The sequence below is a fragment of the Salminus brasiliensis genome, chromosome 20, assembly GCF_030463535.1.
Source record: "Salminus brasiliensis chromosome 20, fSalBra1.hap2, whole genome shotgun sequence".
Classification (NCBI taxonomy): Eukaryota; Metazoa; Chordata; class Actinopteri; order Characiformes; family Bryconidae; genus Salminus; species Salminus brasiliensis.
The window spans coordinates 21545031-21565584 of NC_132897.1; the positions used below are offsets into that span (position 1 = coordinate 21545031).

At 44.0% G+C, this 20554-nt stretch overlaps 1 protein-coding gene across 2 annotated transcripts in view; it reads right to left on the reverse strand.

The window, feature by feature from the left end:
* Positions 1-20554, reverse strand: part of mef2cb (myocyte enhancer factor 2cb) — a 68635-nt gene that overhangs the window by 24483 nt on the left and 23598 nt on the right. For both annotated transcript variants that reach the window (XM_072664354.1, XM_072664353.1), the window contains exons 2-3: positions 17238-17451; positions 8013-8216 (exon numbers count right to left, since the gene is read on the reverse strand). In XM_072664354.1, coding sequence (XP_072520455.1) covers positions 8013-8216; positions 17238-17291 — 258 coding nt within the window. In that variant the 5' untranslated portion in view covers positions 17292-17451. The remainder of the gene's footprint in view (positions 1-8012; positions 8217-17237; positions 17452-20554) is intronic.

Here is a 20554-nt window from a genome sequence, read left to right on the forward strand (position 1 = left end):
TAGAATATACAAGGCCCTACACTTCCTCTACACTCCCATATTGGTGTTTGTATAGAACAAATATATGGGTGTTCTTTTGTCTTGTTAATCTTGCCTCTCTTTAAGAACGTACGGCAGGGTTCGAAAGCCATTTGTGGCGTCTCCTCTTTCTCTTCCCAGCGAAATCAAACAAGGCTTTGTCTTCCCTGCTGAGTAGAAGAAAAAAGAAAACTCAGGCCGACATTCGAAAAAAAAGGAAAGAAATAAATAATAAAAAAAAAACCTTTATCCCGAGGATCAAATGTTTATTGGCACCCCGAGGTCTGGGAGGGTGGTGGTGGCGGTTAGGGGGGGCTCGAGTCTTGTGCCTTAGCTGGCCAAGGGCAGCGGTTCATCGGGTGCTGAATGAATAGAGGCTTGCTTACTCACCCTGTCTCTCCACGCCTATTCTTCTCCATTTGCTTCGCCAGCGCAGTAAGCCAAGCGCTAAATTTAGCATCGGCGGGTGCTATTTTTAGACCACTACCGTTTTTTTGAGGCATTTATTAGGGGCAGAATTCTAAAAAAAACACACACACACACACTCTCTCACGCACACACATGGAGAGGGAGGGAGAAAGAGAGAGAGAGAAAGAGGGAGGGAGGGAGGAAGGGAGGGGGCTCCCACTTTGGACATCTGAAATGCACTCGTTTTTTAAGTGTTGCTGCGAGTGCTCTGCAGCTGTTTCCAATCAGAGGACGGGTAGGGAAAACACTAGAGAGAGCGAGCGAGAGAGAGAGAGACGGAGCACATGCAAATGATCTTGTTTTCCCCCCCAGAACCCATCAGCCACGAGGCGCAAGTACAACAAGTTGTTCTGTGGCCGTCTGTCCAAAAAGCTTTAGATGAGGACAGCTTGAAGGCACTGAGAGCACAAAGAAGCTCCTGACTCGCTCACTGATTGATCAGCTCTGCTTTGGAGGCTGGAAGAGGCCTTACAAATGTAGAAAATCCATGATCCATGATCTTCAACGTTTCCATTGTAACAGTATGTAAAACAATAAAGGGGCTTCAAAGTTGATAGTTCTTGGAGCAATGCCATAGAGGAACCTCCTTTGGTAACATAAATGTGAGAAGTGTTCGGGAAGAACCTATGACCTAGTAAACGTCAAGTGTGAAGGTTCTTTAGAGCTTCGACTGGTTCTTCAGACGTGGAAACATGGATCTTCATGAAACCTATAGAGGTTCTTCTATGGCTTTACTCAAAGAACCATTTAACTCATGAAGCAAGTTTATCACGGTTTTCCCCAGTGCTTTCACTGTTGACGCCCTGTGCCACAAGGTTAATTTGCTTAGATGGACAAAGCCTGCTTACACCTTAATCCTGAACCTGCTGGTGAAAACATGTAGAGTGACAGATCACACATATATCACCTCACACTAATGACCATAAACTCATAAGTCACTGGCTTGCCAGCAAAGCAGGTGGAGTGTTTATCGCTTAATCGCGATAACCACAAACACCTCAGCCTATCTGACTGCAGCTGAAAGGAGCTGTCTGAGGGAACGCGCTTGTGTCGGTGCAGTTTATCATATAGCTGCTCTTTATGAAGAGAATGAATAGTCCTTCAGCTTCGCTGCTGCAAGAAAGAAAGGGGGAAAAAAAAAACGCTTTGGGCTAATGTTCCTTCAGATGCCGGCACCACAAACAAGCAAGAAAAAGAGTTATTTTCGCGAGACAAGCACTCTGCGCTAGCAGGCTGTTGACGTGCGAGCACCCACACAAGCAAAATATCTTTTAATTAAGTCATAACGGCTACTTTGAGGAGAAATTAAACTGAAATCAGTCCAATTAATTAGCGTTCCTTGGCAACATTAAGCGTTCCGCAAGACGTTTAATGAACCTGAGTTGACGCTTCTCTGTAGTGTTTTTTTTTTTTTTTTTTTTACCCTCTCCCTCCCTCTCCCTTTCAGACAGGCGACAGCAGAGGGGAGGTGATTGCCCTGCTTGCTTCCTCTCACACATCTCAGCACATGGAGACCCATGCGAGGGCAAAACATTGTGAGGGAGCTTTGCAGAATCTCATTAGCCAAGCAGGTAGTCATTAACAGAATGACCTTTGGAAATAATTACCAACCTCTCTCTTTCTTGTTCGCTGTTCCCTCAACGCCTCCTCCTCCCCTCTCTCCCTCCCCTCCCCTCCACTCCTGGCTAGCTCACCCATTCAGAAGTTGCAGCTAGGTGAGAGTGGAGGACCTAGCTGAGATTAAAAGGTGAACGTTCAGATTAGGCTAATCTACCAGAGGGCAATGGGATTGGCTGGGGCTGTCTCCAGTGTCGGTGCCACACTACCTGGTTCCATGTGGACGGGCATGTGAGAAGAGTTGACTGGAGGTAACCGTGAGCCTCCCTGTGCTTTAGCTCATGAACTTCTTGTTTACTTGTCTCTCATTTTCTTACATTTAGCTGCTGAAGATCTTTTTTTACACTGCAAGTCATATGCTGATAAGGATTTGAACAATGGTATTAGACCTTTCCTTAACCCCTAGCAGTGTTTATCTGTTTGCCATTTGCGGTTACGTTAGCGCCAAGGCAATATGATGCGACATTAGCTAATTGTCCCACACTGAATGGCTACTACATTAGTGAGGATACTTTTTAAGTCAGGCCTGCAGAAAACATGATTTGAAGAGATTCGAAAAGATTTGAAGCTGGAGGAGAAGATTGTTTTAGCCTGTTAGATAACCTGCATTGACAAAAGTATTTGGACACCTCAATCAATCATTGTATTCAGCTGTTTAATTCAGTCACATTGCCATGGGTGAAGATCGTGGCATCCTACTATAATAGAAGAACTAGAATGGATATTGCAAGCCAGACCCACTCGTCCAACATCAATGGCTGGTCCACAAATGCACTTTTGGATAAATGGGCAAAACGTCCTACGGACACACTTCAAAATCTTGTAAAAAGCCTTCCCAGAAGAGTGGGACCAGCTCCATTTTATAGCATATGGATTTAGAAAGGGATGTAATAAAAGCTCATGTAGGTGTAATGTGTAGGTGTCCCAATACTTTGGTCCATACTGTATATCTGCCAAGTTGACCAGCCCAGCCGTAGTTATGAAAATATACTTGCGTGTAGTGAGTATTGTTTAGCACTGTTTTGGACCATTTATTTATATACACGCTGATGCCTGAACCTGGATCTGTCGACGCTGTATGTTCGGTATGGGTGGAAGGCAGTCGTAATGCCTATACTGAGGCTTCAGACGCAGCTCAACTAATACATTTTCAACTGAATCTCAAACACCTATTCCCTGTTCCCTATAAATAGATTAACATTGGTCAGTAACAAGTGGTTTCTACACCCAAATGCTGTAGTGTATGTACAGAGAGTGATTCGATTTTCAGCCTTTACAGAATGTTGGCACTTTTGGTGTGACACGGTCCATCTTCAGTATCGCCGCTGACTGTTCGCTGGTTTCCCAACCCTGGCTGCCTCGACTCTACTCTAATGTGCCTCACATGTCAGGCAGGCCTGTCTGGCACTCATCGTTATAGGAAATCTATCTGCCTGTTTGAGTTTTTCATCTGCTGCCAAACAAACCATGCACTGTATCCGTGCCAGAGGAACACTCAACAGCCCACTTCGTCGACGGCGCTGTTTTCTTCCTGTTAGTCAAAAACGACCTAATTTTACATGACGTAAGCACACATAATTTGGTCTTTTTGTGTTTAGTGTTTAATTTGTCCAGGTTTAATTACCTGGACCTGCCCACCTCTATGTATTCTGGCCTGCAAGAGGCTTTTAATGTATATAAAAAAAAAATAATAAAATTACAATAGAAATGTAACTGTTGACTTGTTAACTAGAAACAATTCGCTTGATTGCAAGCTGTTCACTTTAAAGGGCAGAAATATAGTGTGTAATATCTAGCTCGCTCAGCAACGTCAAACCGATGTACCCTCACAGGTGTGGAATGCCTATAAAGTCTGTGTGCCTGTTTGAAGATGAAGCACCTTTTCTGAAAGGTCAGCTCAGTGTGAATTCATTTGTTTAAATTACATACTAGCTACTAGACTAATTACTGTCTGTAGTTTAGGGGTCGTCAAGGCTGATGTGGTCAGTGTTTGAGAAGAGTTACCCTTTTCCGAATGGTTCGAAGCACAAGAATTTGAGTGCGTAATGGCATTACTTGGCCAGCCATGTACTTGAACCCATGGAATTAGTTACTACTCTCTTCTGTATCCTGACACACTTTAAAGGCGTTAGATTTTCAGTGGTCTGGTGGTTAGAAATAGTGTTAACTTAATTAAAAAGGTAATGACAGTGACAGAATGATGAGCAATTACTTTACTGTCCAAGAGATTTCACTTGGATCATACATTTTATTCCCTATGTTTGGGTTCTACATTTTTCTGGTGTGGGGCATAGTGAGTAATGTACCATTTCGAGCCCAGGGATCGATTTGTTGAGAGTGTGTTCTGGATTGGCATCGTTCTTACAGATTCAGGTCAGAACGGGTTCGACGTAGGATTATCACATTTAGTACGGGTGTCTTCTGTTTCTTCCAAGCGATAAACTACACATAACAGGATTGCAGGAAAAAGATGGTGTGGTTTTTATGCATTTTTGCATAAATTGTCCACGTCTGGGACGGCTTTCCCTGAGCTAAGTATCACTCCATCTCCCTCTCTCTCTCTCTTTATCTCCTGTTTGTCTCACACTTCCTCTTTACATACTGTATATAGGCTCTTACGACAGCCTGCTAGGTTGGCAGACGGTTTCGGGTTAAAAGAGGAAAGAGCCTGACCCCGGAGAGCGGAGATAAAAATTGAACGAAAGGAAGGGGAGAGCGGAAAAGAAAGTGAGCTGATGAGAGCCGGGGCGAGGGAGTAGGGCCTCCAGCCCCTCGTAAACACAGCTAAAGAGGCCGGGCTGAGCCTGGCGCTGCCACTCTCCCAGCGACGCTAATTATCAACCAAAGACATGCTAATTACACGGAGCTTTATTGCTAATGTAGCAGGCCGCTCTTCAAGACGCCCACACGCTGCGCCCGGCTCCCCTGCCTCTCCTTATCCTCCCACTGCACCCCCTGAGGCACGCCAGGCGAAGACAGGAAAGACTGCCTGCGAGTGTGTATTTTATCCTTGTGCGAGTACAAGTGTGTGTGTGTTTTATCCTGTTGTGCACCTTTAATTTCATGTATGTATGTGCGTTCATTTACACAGTGCACAATCTCTATCGGTGGACACAGAGAAGTAAGTAAGTGGATGTGTGTACGTATATCCCAATATCGTTTTTCGTGCACATTCATGGCACATACAAAATAATGCTCCCCCACCGAAGCTCAAAGCTGCTTCATGGTTCTGGCACCCCCAACACCCCCCCGGGCCCTGCTCCAGCTTCAGCTCCAACACCTCACCCCCCCTCATCCCCCCAGCCCACCCTGAGGCCTCATCCCCATCCTGCCATCACAACAGGAAGTCTGCTTTGTTCCTCCTTACCTCCTACCGCCCACGTCCCCCGGCCGTGATGTAACCTAGCAGCGGAGAAAACGAGGGCCCTGCTGGAGCCCGCATGCTCTGTCACTCGCAAATCCAGTTAGCTTTGCCACCTTAGCCGTGCACCCAATCGATTTCCCCGCACCCAATTCTGCCAGCATGTAGAAGAGATCTAGCGAGCCAGCGCTAAGTGATGGTTCTTCCTGAAGTGCAGGAAGACTCTGACGATGCTGCGCTTTTTATTTCGCACCCTTTCGCCGCAGATGCTTGTGCCGATTCCCCTCGGGTGCTTTGAGTTATGGCTCTTTTCGTGAGGCACTGCCAAAACACCAGTGTTCAGGATTTTAGGTTTGTTTATTCCACAGCTTCAGTAGGGCATAGCTATTCAAACATCATCTTTAGCTTTCTGAAAATTGGGACAATTTCTAAGTTGCACCTACCATAATAGCAGTCACGGATGGCGTGAAGATTATTGACTGGTTTATTTGATGTTGGCAGAATAGAAAGACACAAAATGATACTGCCACTTCATCCTGAGGTGGTTTTTGCTTCCATCTGCTTAACATTTATTGTATTTGAATGTAAAAATAGTCTACGAATGTCCAGTGCTACCAGACGGTTTGTTATCTCAGCACTTAGTGGATATTAATGCACTTACGTACTTTCTTGGAAATTCCAAAGTGAAGCGAAAGAATTTATAAATCATTCCCTGGCCAAAGATAAGGTCCAGACAAGGTTAAAAGTGTATATCTATACTAATGTCTATAATGCGTTAATGGACTGTAGTGGTCTACTGGCCATTCTTGGAGAGCATCTCCGCTGGAAATATAATGCAGACAAAGAGTTTTTTCTTCTGTTGGCCTGTCATAAAGTCTGGGTTGGATGGGAGGACAAACCCATCAAGCATGATCCTTTTTGTTCTTAAGAGTTGTTGGCTACTGAGTCACAGTTTCATTGCATTTGCTTTACAGACCATCGCTGCGCAAAAGACCAGCGGGAGGCCGTTCTACTGTATTCCACAAAGGGCTCACTGTGCGTGCATGGATGTCTTAACATTATGAATATACAACATAAAGTCAAAGAAGAAGAAGAAATTCTCAATTTATGGCAATATAGAGCAAATGGAGAAAAAAAAGTGTGTATACACAAGCTTGTGTGAAATGGAGATGAGTGAAGGGACTGAGGGAAAGCTTGCTGAGACTCTGGAGAGTTCATGCAATATTTCAGAGAGGGTGGGGAAATGTTGACAGAAAAAAAACAACAACAACAAAAAAAAAACACTGAATCAGTGACAAAGTAGAAAATGATTTCTCTGCCGTTTAACGGCAATGGAGGTACATCTGTCGGGTCTAGTTAATCGCTTCTACTACTCTTATTCTTGACTGTCAGTGGAAGAAGGATCTAATTTACATTCGTTCAGTGGAGTCATAATTTTGAAAAATAAAAAAAAAACAAACAAGAGCATCACATAGAAGATTTAGTCTCATCTCAAGGATAAAGTGGCAAACACCAAAGTTGGGTGACTGATGTTTCTCAGCAACTTGGATTTCCATTCTTTGGAAAGGATACAGCAGTGCAGCGCTTTCTCCTTTGCTGTAACCCAACCAATTCAACACAAGACGCACTCATTAATTACACAACAAGTTGAATCAGGGAGAACACTAAGCTGAGGCTGTTCATGGTTTGAGGACAAGATCCTTGATCTGCCTGTTCGAAAAAAGGACAGGCGAGGGAGCTACTTGACTGAGACTGGCAGAGTCCAGAGGGGACAGTACAATCTCCTTCCATAAGCCCCTCAGCAACTAAGTTCCTCAGTAGCCCACCTTTGCTGTGGAGAAAAAGCCTCTTGCGTAACCGGCTCACGCAGGGCTTAAGGTTATCTCCTGGATGTCTGCCTCATGACTGTCATGGCCATTTAGCGTAGAACTGAACCCAGCTTTGGTTTCAGGAGTGAAGCCAGCGATCACGCGGCAAACAGACAACATGTCAGTGAGGCCTGAGAGCCTTTGGAGGCTTTGGCGGGGGTTTGGGTCACTGTTTTGGACACGAGATGGGCAGAGACTGGCTGAATGACAGGGAGCTTGTGGCATGCACACTGCCTACTGTTTGCTAAAAACAGTAGCAGAACTATGCAGTCTAGTGTCACTCTAGAATCTCCCCCAATAAACCTATCAATGAGCTGTCTACAGTCCACATGTAATTGGGGTCCTGAAAGGAACCTACTCCAATCTTCTCCATTTTCTGTCTAGTTTTAGTGTTGGTGGTCAGTTTCAGATGGATATGCTGGCTTTTGCTACTGAACTTTCAAATGATATAAATGATTGGAGTTCCTGTACCTAGTACTAAAATATCTCTTGAATAGTCTAGTGGTTTCCATCCCTGGTCCTGTACTTCCCCAGCTTGCATGTCTTGGTGATCTTCCTGCTTTCACTTTAAAATGATTTGCCTGTATTTCTCAAAACTCTCAACATCCTTACCTTCTGCTGCGTTCATCTTTAAGGCCCCTACACATGTTTCGGTTTGCTAGGGGGAATGGGCTACTCACCTCCACAATGTCAGAGTTGGTCCTGCTCTCGTGGGGCTCATTGTACTCTGTGTACTTGAGCAGCACTTTGTCCATGTCGGTGCTGGCATACTGGAAGAGCTTGTTGGTACTGTTGAAGATGATGAGGGCAATCTCGCAGTCACACAGCACACTCAGCTCATAGGCTTTCTTCATCAGGCCAAACTTTCTCTTGGTGAACGTTACCTGCAAGGGGTGAGGGCAAAGAGAAAGACAGAGAGAGAAAGAGAGAGAGCGAGAGAGAGAGAGAAAGAGGTTAAAAGATGTGTAAAGGAATATAAAACATGGTTGGAACAGTTTCTGAGGATGAATGACGTGTGCATGTGTTTTGATTTGCAGGAATATTGTCTTGAATCTTCTTGGCTCTTGAGTTGCCCCGTATATAATACTACTGTTGGAAAATCAATGCCTTCCTTTTTCTTTTGTGTTCGTCCAAAATGTCTGGGAAAACAGACACTGGCGTAATAGGACTTTTTCCACCCATAAATCAAGCCAAGGTTAGAGAAAGAATTTTAAATCTGCTCTAACAATGAAAGTCAACCCCCCTGTGTTATCGTTATATGCTTAAACAACAGAAATGCATAAAAGGCTCGCACCTGACAGAGAAATGGAATATTTACTATGTGTCCATATTAACCTGATGTGTCCACCTAATTACAAGAATAATGTTAATTAGTTTAATAGCACATTTATAAAGTGATTGATTTTTTTTAATAAAAGACAAAAAGCCTTTGGCACAATGCTGTTTGAATAAAATGTTATATTTTTTTTAGAAAGACATGGACATAGACACAGAGCTAGCTGAGCAACTCAAGCAGCATATATAATCACTCAATAATTTTATCAAAGTTGATTTGAAGTCGCATCACCCAGCACAAATATATACACACTTTACACTGATTGTTTTTGCAGTTACTTGTAGTAATTAGGTTTTTTAAATATGTCGTTTTCAGCAACAAAGAGGTACTACTATTATTATATACTCTGAAAAGTGCTGAAATTGTGATGTAATTTATCAGCTAAAATAAACACCTATCCCATATCCACAATCATAACAGATGACCTCTTAAAAATACTCTCATCTATCAAATTAGAATCATTAAAAATAAGAGCGCTTACACCCTTGGACCTGTGAGTTTGTTAACACGTTTAGCACACGCAAACGAAGACCTGGTGAAACCACAGAGCTGCTGATGTAACTTGCAGCACAGGAGCTCCGAGGGACCTTGTGGCTCAGTGAAGCTCTTTCCATGTATTTAACTTTTTAACAACATGGCTTTAAAAAAGTTTTCAAAAGTTCGCACCAAACTATGGCTGAGCAACACTATAAGTCATGAAAAAAGTCACGGTTTGTAATATACTGCATGATGAAGTCTAGGTACTACCATACTATTCCATACACATGCACTGTTGTGACCGCTGTTCTTTTTAGCTGGTGATAGTGAATATATTGCAAAATGGGCCACACAGCTGTGCATCAGATGAAAGACAAACCTCTCAGGTGGTATTTTCAGACATTTATAAGTTCACTGGTTTAAGAACATGTGAACAATCTACATAATTAAAAGGGCAGGAGGGAATAGGAATAGTCTGTGGTGTCTGCATTAAATCTGCGCACATGCATACACGTGTGCACGTACACACACTCATATACATACACACACACACACACACACACAGACTAATCATCCACATGTGTGCCAAAAATGAAGCTTCACAATTTAATCTCTCATTACCCCTTTTTTCTCCTGCCGTGACACTCTTCAAGTGCAAAACAATGAAGCTTCGCGGCAAAGCCAATTACCTGGAAACATTTAATGGAAGGGCAAACATGCTAGCTGTGAGACACCACCCTACCTTTCATTTAAGACTGGAGCACACAGCTTTTTTTTTTTTTTTGTCTTCAACACCTGGCTGCTGATACACTACCATTGCATTATTTTGGACGTAACACGCACCTAAGGAACTTTACAGGACATTAATTGAGTCAACGTGTAGAGGGACGGCTGACATCCACCGAGTTTCAGACACGGAAGATTTCAAGACTGTGCATAGCACCCACACACAATGCGCACTCGCGTGCTTTCAGGCACCCACACCTGCCTCCTCCCTCACATGAATGCCATCCGATTGGTGACAGTAGCACGCAGCAGAGGATACCAGCGGCCTCTCCTGACAGCTACGGTAAAATAAAATCTTGTCAGTGGCCCTCTGCCATTCCTCTCCGCTGAGCCATAAGGGAAGTGATTATGTTTTGATTACATCTCATCAGCGAGGTTCGTTAGGGAAAGCTCTGAGAACACCATCGATTGTTATGACAGTTCTCCTTCTATTTAAGAAAAAGGCCAAGGTGGCGACGGGAGCTTTCTGCAGAAAGTTGTCGCCCTGGAGCCCGCCGGCTGTGTGAAGTTTCCTCACGATGCTGCCTCTGACTCATTCTGTAGACGGTGATAAGAATGTGAAACCTAAGTTTTGCATTTTTTGGCTTTCCTGCCGTGTCAGGCCGCCCGTGACGCTCTATTCACACATTCGAAGTCTGAATTGTGTTGAATTGCCTATGGAGAACTGTAAACTGCATATAGATTGTTATCCAGATGTGAGGAGTTTAAAAAAGGCATGGCTAGGCAAGCCTACAGTACTTTTAGATGGTCTATGAATCCTCTATAGAACACCATTTGTGAGATGCCAGAACCCTTGACCCATGACTTTCTATCCATTACTACCCATTTAACAGGGTGCTGTTGCAATGCAAGCCATTGAGCTACAGGCTGCCACTTTTCAGGCTTAAAACAGGTAATGATGCATAAGCTTGGATATGATCCATCCATACAACTAGCCTTGTATGATTAAGTGGTCCATGACAGAATTATGATCCCTCCTTTTTTGCAACAAGTCATTTATTCAGGGTTGAAATAGAAGTTCATTTTGTTTCATACAGCAAAACAAATGGTATTGTTGATATTGCTAGTCCCCAACAAGGCCCCACCTGCAGTTTATGAAATCTTTTGTAAATCATTCGGACTCATTTTAACAATAGTAAGTCAAGAAGTGAGTTACGGACACTGGCCATCAGCTATTCTGGGCCAGTCCTGAGACAATAATGTTGAGTCAAGGTCTCATTTAAAGACCTAAGAGAAAAACGCCTCATCCTGCCACCATTACAGTGTGTCTTAGAATGATGAACTTGCTTATAGGCGAAACTTTACTTTAGATTCCTTCTTCATTAGTCAAGCTGTTGCCTGACAACTCTTAAACAGTCTCCTTTACTGATCAGCAGTCCAGAAAAGATCTAAACAGATGGAGCTAATGTGGTCTCCACATTGTGCATTTTTTGCTATTGGTCAAAACAAAAAGCAAGTAAGGAAGTTAGTAAAGCAAAGGACAATTATCCTGAGGTCACCTTATGTTAACACTTTGCTCGAGATGACCTTGCTCTATAAACTGACCAGCAGTGCCCCCAAGTCACAGTGGTGTTTAAAACAAATGACATCAGCTGAAGCCCTTCCAAGAACGGTCCTGAGTTTTGCAAAGTCTGGGACTTCTGCCGCTGCCGATGTAACGTCAAGTCACAAGAGCATAGGGAAAGATTCTGTTACTTTTGTCCAATTCTCTGTTGAACCTGCCGCCACATTGTCATGCCTCACTCTTCCTAGTGCTCTGGTGCTTTCAGCAAGCCGTGGTGTTAATTGCTGAAAATGCCACTTATGGCACCTTCTATGTGGTGAGCTGGTGAGAACAGTGAGGAGAAAATCAGCTGTGAGAAGGATCATTGTTCTGCTTATTCTGGTCAGACAACCTTGTGTGGAATACACACACAAACATAAGCTTTAATCATGTGTAATGAACATGGGTGGTCTACAAAATGAGGCCAGGAGGTTTTCGAAAAAAAGGCCAGGGCGATAAAAAAAAAAAGTCTCAAAACAAATCAAGGAACGGAGCGAGCAATCAGGAGAAATGAGGTCAGCAACAGTCTGACTCCCTGCCCTGCATGCGAGAGGGTTGGAGACAGGGGGTCAGGAAGCACATTTGTGTGCATTTCCTCTCATAACAGGAAGTGCCTGACGGCTTCCCCTTCACAATGGCTTCGCTTCTGCTTCCCGCCTCCCGGGCTTGCTGTTTTCCCCGGGGGAGTTCCTCCGGAGAACACAGACAGAGAGGACGAGCAGCCATTTGTCACTAGGCCTTCCCCCACCCTCGCTCCCACCCCTGCCCTCTCCCCCCGAATCACCCACATGCTGCACCCACACCCTTGGGGCCCAGTGCCCTGAACTGCCTCCTCACAGACATCTTAATTGGAGGTGTGAGTGCATAAGTTTGGCAACGAGGCCTTTGTATTATTTTTGCGTCTTTATTATGCTGACTTCAACACTGATCTCCACACCCTTCTGGTTCCACTGGCTAGTTCTACTAAAGCCGAGTGACCTACATTTACATTGAAGAGAAACAACAAGTGGATGAAAATGGTGCACAAATAGAAATTTGGAATTCAGAATAAAAAGTTTCGATTAAATGAGGATTGGGGTAACGCTCTGTAGTTTAATGAGACATTCTAATGTAACAGGAGAATCAAGGCAGCCCATTAATGCTCTTATTGTTTAGACGTTATAAAGTAAAATGTGTGTGTGCTAGTTAAATGAGAAGCAAATAAAAAAATAGCATGAAAAAAGAGGAAGTGATGCAGTGATGAGAAATAAGAAGGAATGACAATTAATGCAAGAGGAAGTCAATTTGTAGAAGACAAATTCAAAGAAGAGAAATTTGGAGAAGACAAGAGTTTGATGAAACAAAGGAAGTTTGATGAATTTGAAAGGCAGAAGAAGAAGAAGAAGGAACTTAGAACGGTGCTTTTTTTTGAGGAGACAGACGCAGAGGAAGCGATCAGAGGAGCAAGGTGGGAATCGGAGGAAAGTGAGTAGGGGTGATGGGATACCCAGAGGGCCTCATTATTTTCCTGCTGTTAATTTCACTCAAACTGTTTCACACCTCACCGCTGTTGATTGGAGAGACGCCTCTGTTGTCACGGGTGCCGGAATCCGGCTCCCTCTCAATGCCATCACTCCACCAAGCACAGATGAAGAGAAAAGTTACTGAACCCTACAGAATGTCGAGCCGAATGTCTTAGCCGAGTCATTTACTGAAGGTAGCACCACATCAAGTGCCTACGGATTCCACTGGAATAAGAACAAATAGTTTCAAATGAGACTTTTTTTTTTATTTATTATTATTCCTGGCCTAGGCGTGTACTGTATCCCACAAGCCGGCGCTGTCTAGTAGAGCTATGGCTTTTGATCAAGGTATGATGCCTTAGGGAAACCACAATATCGCTTTCTTTATGCAAATGTTTTCTGTTTGAGCTGCTGTAAATGGCATCGACAGTATCCACCAAGTGAAACCTGCCCCTCCTAATACACACACTTTTCTCTGCATTAATTAGGCTTACGACCATGCAATAACTGCCACTGCTTCTGAACTAACATGTTAAATAGGGTCTTCTCCTTGAAGCACAATGGGTCAGCTGCAAACCATTTATCCTTCCTATGACTAATGACTACATCCCCCATCCTGCCACAGTGCCATCAGGGGCCACTTCCTCCTGGCCTCTCCTGACCTGGCCCAAGTCTGGCTCGCCACCCGGCCAGATGGATCACAACTCGGCATTAGCCACCCTCCATTAGGCCCAATTACAGACGACTCCAACACGGCTGCTTCAAGAACGGCAGTAAGACATCACACTGAGCGTGTGCTGCCTGTGATTTGATTTGATCTTCCGGGTACATGTACACCTTCTATCCCACGGCACCCTTCATACCTACCACACGGACCACTATGCCATACAGTAGCTATGGGAAAGTGACTTAAAGGGAATGGCATGAGACAAACTGAGCCAAAGTGTGGGTGCTAGTGAGGGAGAAGCAGGCGCTAGCTAGCACTGTGGCTAACGTGTTTTATGACACAGGGAGTTCTTTCATGTGATGCGCCCGGGAAAAGTGCTTGAGTGGCTGGGGGGCACAGAGCCAGGCTGTGCACACTGATGCCCTCTGTCTGGCCATCTGGGCAGGCAGTCAACACCGGGTAGGCCTGTTGGAGGTGCCTTTGCTCTGGGGAAGTGTTTTCGGGGGGGCTGGGGACCAGGGGCCGAAGTGGCCGCCCAGGGCGAGGGGGGCCCCGGTGCCCACAAGCATGGCGCCACAGGCAGGGTGGCCGGATGAAGGCCTGCCACTCCAATGAGGGTGATAAAAGAAGCAGAATGATGAGAAAGTATATGAGGTGCACAGATTTCAGAGTATTTTTCAGCGTCATTTTTTTGGAGCTCATGCCAGCTTCAGGCAATGCTGAGATAAGTGGTCCTTTTTGTATTATAACTCCTTTGATGTTGCCTCATAGTCTAACATATCAAATAAACTAGCCTTTTATTACATCTTTAAGCTGTGATACTGCCTTAAAATCTCTATGCAGGCATTTTTGGTATGATGTAAAGCAGGTTTAATTAGAATTAGTGGTTGGAATATATCCCTTGCTGCATATAAAACTAATTTTATCACTATCACTGAAAAAAATAGTGAAAACTTGCTATGGAATCAGCAGGTCATATGCTGGACCTAATGGCATTTGCATGAAAAGCATGCAAACATCTCAAGAATGCTGTACCAAAGGTAACACCATTGAAGAAGGCAGTTATTTATTTTGCTTTGGTATGGAAAGATTTCCTTAAAGGGGAAGTGAAAATATGCAAAGGCCAGGCCACGACTTCTACAAATTGAGAACGGAGGGGAGGGGAGAAGAAGAAGAAGAAAAAAAAAAGGTTTGTGAGTCAAAGGTCCCCGCTCTTGTCTTGTGATGTCCGTCTTCATGCCTTTCTTGCATCACACAGACTCTGGTTGCTTGCTGCAGTAGATCAAGTATAGGGATGTGGGAGGACTACTGTCTTAGTAGATCTATTGTAGCTACAATATTTTTAATCAACCAACAAACACCAAAAATAGTACATTCTATCCTACAGATTTGGACCATGTGCTGTTGGAAACCAAAAGCAGTTCTTCAGTAACAGTACTTTACATGTATTAATGTAGAAATGATCACAAATGAAACCTGATTTATAGGTCCAGAATATTTCATTTTCATGGTGTGAAGCATGTTCCTCTTTTTTTCTAAATAAAATGTGGTTGAACGCAAAGGAACCCCCATCTCTCCCATTCTCTTATTGCCTTGTCCTGCCTTCCCTCTTGATTCCAAGTCCCGGAAAGCTGTGGCATTGACTCTCATCAGGTGTCCTTCCTGTATCAATCTCTGATCTTGGGAGAGGGAGACGGAGCAAGAGCGTATGAGAGGGAGAAAGAAAGAGAGCGAGAGCGATAACACTGGGACAGGATGCTCTCTGTGCAATATGATAGCCTTCCCAAAAACATCCTGACCTAGACTGGGCTCCCTGCATCCTTCTCACTCTCTTTCTACTTTCTTCCTTTCTCTTTCTGCCCTCTCCACAGTGGCTCTTTTCTAAAAGCAAGTGCACCTTTGCCCTGAGCATTTTGTCAAATCACCTTGACATAGCATATTGGTGTCCTCAGATGTAGAGAAGTAGGACATCGATTTCAATGGTGTTTACTAAACAACCCCCTAAACTGCTTAATAGATTGCTGAGAAGGAGAGACTACTGGTAAGAGAAATACAACTACTGGTATTTGACTCATCACAGGTCTTTGGCAGGGACCACTGTGTGCATGTGAGAAGCTGGTTTCCTCAGGGGGGGGAGAACTCACTCAACCCACGAGCGCCAAATGACTAATGTCACCATCCCCCTGCCGTCTGTGCTGCCTGACACACCCATTACTTTCCCCGCTCTTCTTCCTCTCCTCTCCCTTGCTCCTCCTCAACCCCTTGTGCCACCTTCAATAATTGATCAACTTCGTCCCAAAGTCCAGACAGCAGCCATTAACTGGAGTGTGGACCCCTCCTATGAAAAGGGTTGGCTACAGTAAATCCTTTTTTAAAAAGCAAGCGCACCAAAGAATTGTTTTGTCTCGTTTTCTATTCTATGTATATTTCTATTTTCTATTCTAAGCTTGTGACATCAGTGGTGTACTGGAAAGTGGAGAGAAATTTCCTATTCATTTACCTAGTTGTGGTTCCAGAGAACATGTTCACAAGCGCACGCAAAACAGTCTCTCTAAAAGCCCTAAAAAGACCCGGACCCATGCAACCAGACCCAACTGCTTAGCCACTGAGTGAAGCTTTGTAAAAAAACAGTTACGACCAAATCAAGTCAAATTGGGAGTGCCTCAAAGTCATGCTTCTCTGAAGGCACCTTTAAACTCCTATTTCTCTGGCAGCGGGCGAACATAAACATCAGATCCAGAGAAGAGCTCATTGATCTTGCTGTAAAACAAGTACCTATGTTACTGGCACCACCATAATCGATACAAGTACAGAATCTGTTAGGTGTGATATCTGTCTGTGTTTGCAGCCCTGACTGGTAGGAGTCTAATGCCCTGAGCAGGTCATGAACAAATCATATGTACATGTATTCATGTAATTGGTGATTTCAGATCATCCAAAATATGAATATAGCAGCAGAGCAGGGTGTAAAGCAGTTGTTAGAAATGCTTGGATGAGAAATGGCAAACTCAGCTATAACCATATTTCATCCCTGGATAAAAACATTAGGTCCATTCTATTGTGCCTGAATAAGATTACATCATCTAGGGGCAAGAATCTGAGGATGTGTGGAAAAATACCAGGTTCCTAAGATAAAAACAATAAGTGTGGAAAAGCAACTGTAGGCTACTCTACATAGGACATTGTGGTGATGTCGCTTAAGAGTGCTCACACCTCATTTGCTTCCACCTACAAGCTGATCCGAAAAGGAAAACTACTGGCCTTAGTGGTACGCCTCTGAAAATCAACTCACAAGGACTCCACCCCTCTCTGCCACCACTGCGTGCCTTAGCTTCTGTTTGCCTGTTTGTTTGCACTCACCTCCCACCCAGTACCCACCCCTGCTGAAGAAATCTTCCACTGCCATTAGCTAGACTTCGTGGCACGTTGGGCATGGACCATTTGAAGGGTGCTGAAAATGACTGCCACCAGTGCTTTTATTAAGGGACAGTGTGAGTTCGAAAGGAAGGCATTTGGAGTAAAGTATGCACCTGAAAAGATGAACTGATCTTTGATTAGGGGTTATGACCTTGACTCTCAGCCAGTGTGACTTACCTGTCTGTTGCGTTCGTCCATAATCCGCGTGATCTGAATCTTTTTTCTCCCCATTGTCCCCTTCCTTTATTCACTCTTCTTTCACCAGATAACTTTTCTGCCTTCGTTCCCGTTTCTTTTTTTTTTGTTTAGTTTTTTTTTTTTTGCGTTTCCTCAAACCAGGCTTTCTTCTCTGTACTTGCTCCACTCAATTCAAAGATTCCAGCAGATGTACCTGTAAGAAAGTGAGAGAGAGCGAGAGAGGCAGAGAGAGAGAGAAAGACAGAGAGAGGGAGAAGCATTATGTCAGATGAAAAATGGCAAAAACCACAGCATGGAAAAAAGAAAAAGCAGAGTCTGAACCACATGGGACAGTGAATAAAGACAAAAGAATCTGTCAACATTTTGCGCGAGTGCTGTTTTTCGCTGTCGATATCATGCAAATCAGAGCCAGCTCTTCGGCTCTCCGACTACTAGGAGAGACAGCACTGTCACGCTCTCTCCACAGTTGCCCAGATTTTGACAGGGTTTTTTGGAAGTGCCACTAACTTAACGTCTCTAATCACCCACAATGTGGTGTTTACGCCATCCTGAACGGCGAGGCAAATCTCCTTTTCCGAAGGAAAAAAAAAATTGTGACTGTGTCAAAAAAAGCACTATCGCGTGTGTTACGACTAATGCATGTTTCTTGTAAAACACAAACTCGAGTAGCGGTCTGGTACTGCACAGGTATTTTCCCTGCTATGTAGGATCTGCTCGGGAAGATGAAAACGATGGGTGGATAGGATACATCAGTTGACGTCTTGTGTAAGCATGACTGATTCATAAAAGCAATGTGGATATCAGTAGATATGAAAGGGAGGCTTGATGCCAACCTAGGCTGTTCTGGTTTGTTCTGCAAAACACACTCGGCGAGCCTATCTCTGACATGATCCTGTAATCACTTTACAGCCTGTTCTCTCTTTCTCTCTGCCTGTCTCTCTCTCTCTCTCTCTCGCTCTCTCTCTCTTTCTTTCTCAGTGTAAGAGATGTGTGAGGCCTTCATCAGGCCTCCTGCTGAGAACTCCTCAGTTTGAAGGGGCTGCCCTCACTCGAGAAGCTAACCTTTGAGATCCGCATAGTGTGAGAGCTAGCGATCACAAACGATGTGAGCTATCTTGTGTGTGTGTGTGTGTGTGTGTGTGTGTGTGTGCGTGCGTGCTATGTGCATGTGAGCAAGCGTATGTGTGTGTGCACACTGAGTGCACCTCCCTGGTGCCATAAAGTAGGCCAACCCGATTCATCTCGGGGAGGAGCGGCAGAAGTGTTGTTGTGTTTTCTTCTGACAGTAGAGGTGATAACGTCCCTCGTTATGCAAATGAGCATCCCATTATTTAGGCTGGGTGTAATGCAGTGGAGCTGTCAGCAGTGTCGCATTAAAACCCCTCCATCGCTCTCTTTCTTCTTGTTTTTTTTTTTCTTCTTCTCCCTCTTCCTCTTCTCTTCTTCTTCTTCTTCTTCTTCCACCCTTCTCCCTTCTTCTACCTGCCTGTTTCTGAACCGCGTTTCCCCGGCACCTGCCAGAACAAGTCGCAGACGTTGATGTCGCTACATCTGAAAGATGTGTCACTCTGTCTTCCCCTCCATCTATCCACCTATCTGTCCTCCTCTGGCTCTTTGATAAGCAGATTTCAGAAAACTCGAGTTTGCGACATTCACGCAGGCAAGCCCCACATACCTTCCTTGGTGTTATAATGTTGCACCTGTTTTACCTAAGTGAGAGTTTGCGGGAAGACAGATTATGCAGCACTACGAGCACTGAATGAATAGATGCTTCCATTCCATACGTACAAAAAGCATGTGTAGTCACATTCTGCTGCCTCTTCGTCCTGCAGTGCGGCTACTCCATAAAATTCAACACTGAGATGTTAAATTCCCTCGTTATCATGTTAAAACCTATTTGTCAAACACACGCATTCCGCAGGACAAAGAAAAAAATGCATGCCGTTATTAATATAATAGCCCACCACTGCTTGGGTGCCATGGTCTCTATTTATAATGGACCTAATGGTATGCTTTATTAGCATCCAAACAACACCAGTCACACTTTACGAGAGCTGTTAAAAAGACTGTTAGTGAGCGTGTCTTAGCACCTGGATGGCGAAACTAAAGCAAGCGTGATGATTGTTTGAAGGACTACTGTTGAACAAGGAGCAAAACAACTCGGTGACAAGCAAGTGATAATGACTAGATTACCGAGTAAATATTTACAGAGATGCAGTCGCATGCTGACATGAGCCACCTTCACCTACACTCTTCAAAATGAAGGCGCCACAAAGGGTTCTTTAGGAAATGCTATACAGCAAACATTTTTGTTTCCAGGAAAAAAATAAAGAAGAACCTTTTGAAGATTCAAAGAGTTTAAATAAACATTCTTTACCAATTTAATATCTCATCTGCAAAAATATTTTTATGGAACCAAAAATGCTTATTCTGCTTAAAGAATTCTTTGTAGCACCTAGTAAGAGTGTACTGTAGCTGAAATCCAAACGATCAAGAAGCTAAATTGATTAGTTCGGTGGTTCTAAAGGCTAAACAGCGAAGAGCTCTGGATCATGGACTGGACTAGGTTAACAATGAGGCATGAGAACTTCCATGAGACATTCCTAGAACTATATATGTGTGATGATCCAGAACCTTCAATAAACAAGGCTCTTTGTGCACATACACATTTCCATTTACTTTCGTAGGATTCAACCATAGTACATAAACTAGGTCTTTGCCTGTTAAAATGGTTCTTCAAATCTAAAAAAACCTAAAAAGGGTTCCACTACTGTTATGAGTCAAAGAACCCCATTTTCAGTGCTACACAGAACTTTTTTTCTTGCCTAGAGTGTACTGCAGATCTGTCAGCTACACACACACACATACACACGCACACAGAAAAACATAGGGAAGACAGATCTTCCCACAAAAGTGCGATTGACTTGCTTCAATGAGAACAAACAGTGCGACTTGTGTGTACATGCTTGAGAATATGTGTGTGTGTGCGTGTGGGTACACTATGTGTCAGTGTTTCAGAGAGAGAGAAAAATACAGCTAACAGGCTTTCTCTGCCATGTTAGGCCAATTCACTAATCCACAGCCAAGGCATATGCGGAGGGTGAGAGAGAAAGAGAGAGAGAGAGCGTGTGAGAAAGCGTGCACGAGAGAGAGAGAGAGAGAGAGAGAGAGAGAGAGAGAGAGAGATTCCTCATTCCTCAAAGAGGACCTTAAAGACTTGGCTTAGTGTTGTAGCCAGAAAAAAGCCTGGTTCAGGGGTCACGGCTAAGGGCTGCAGGGTCAGAGCGGGATGCCAT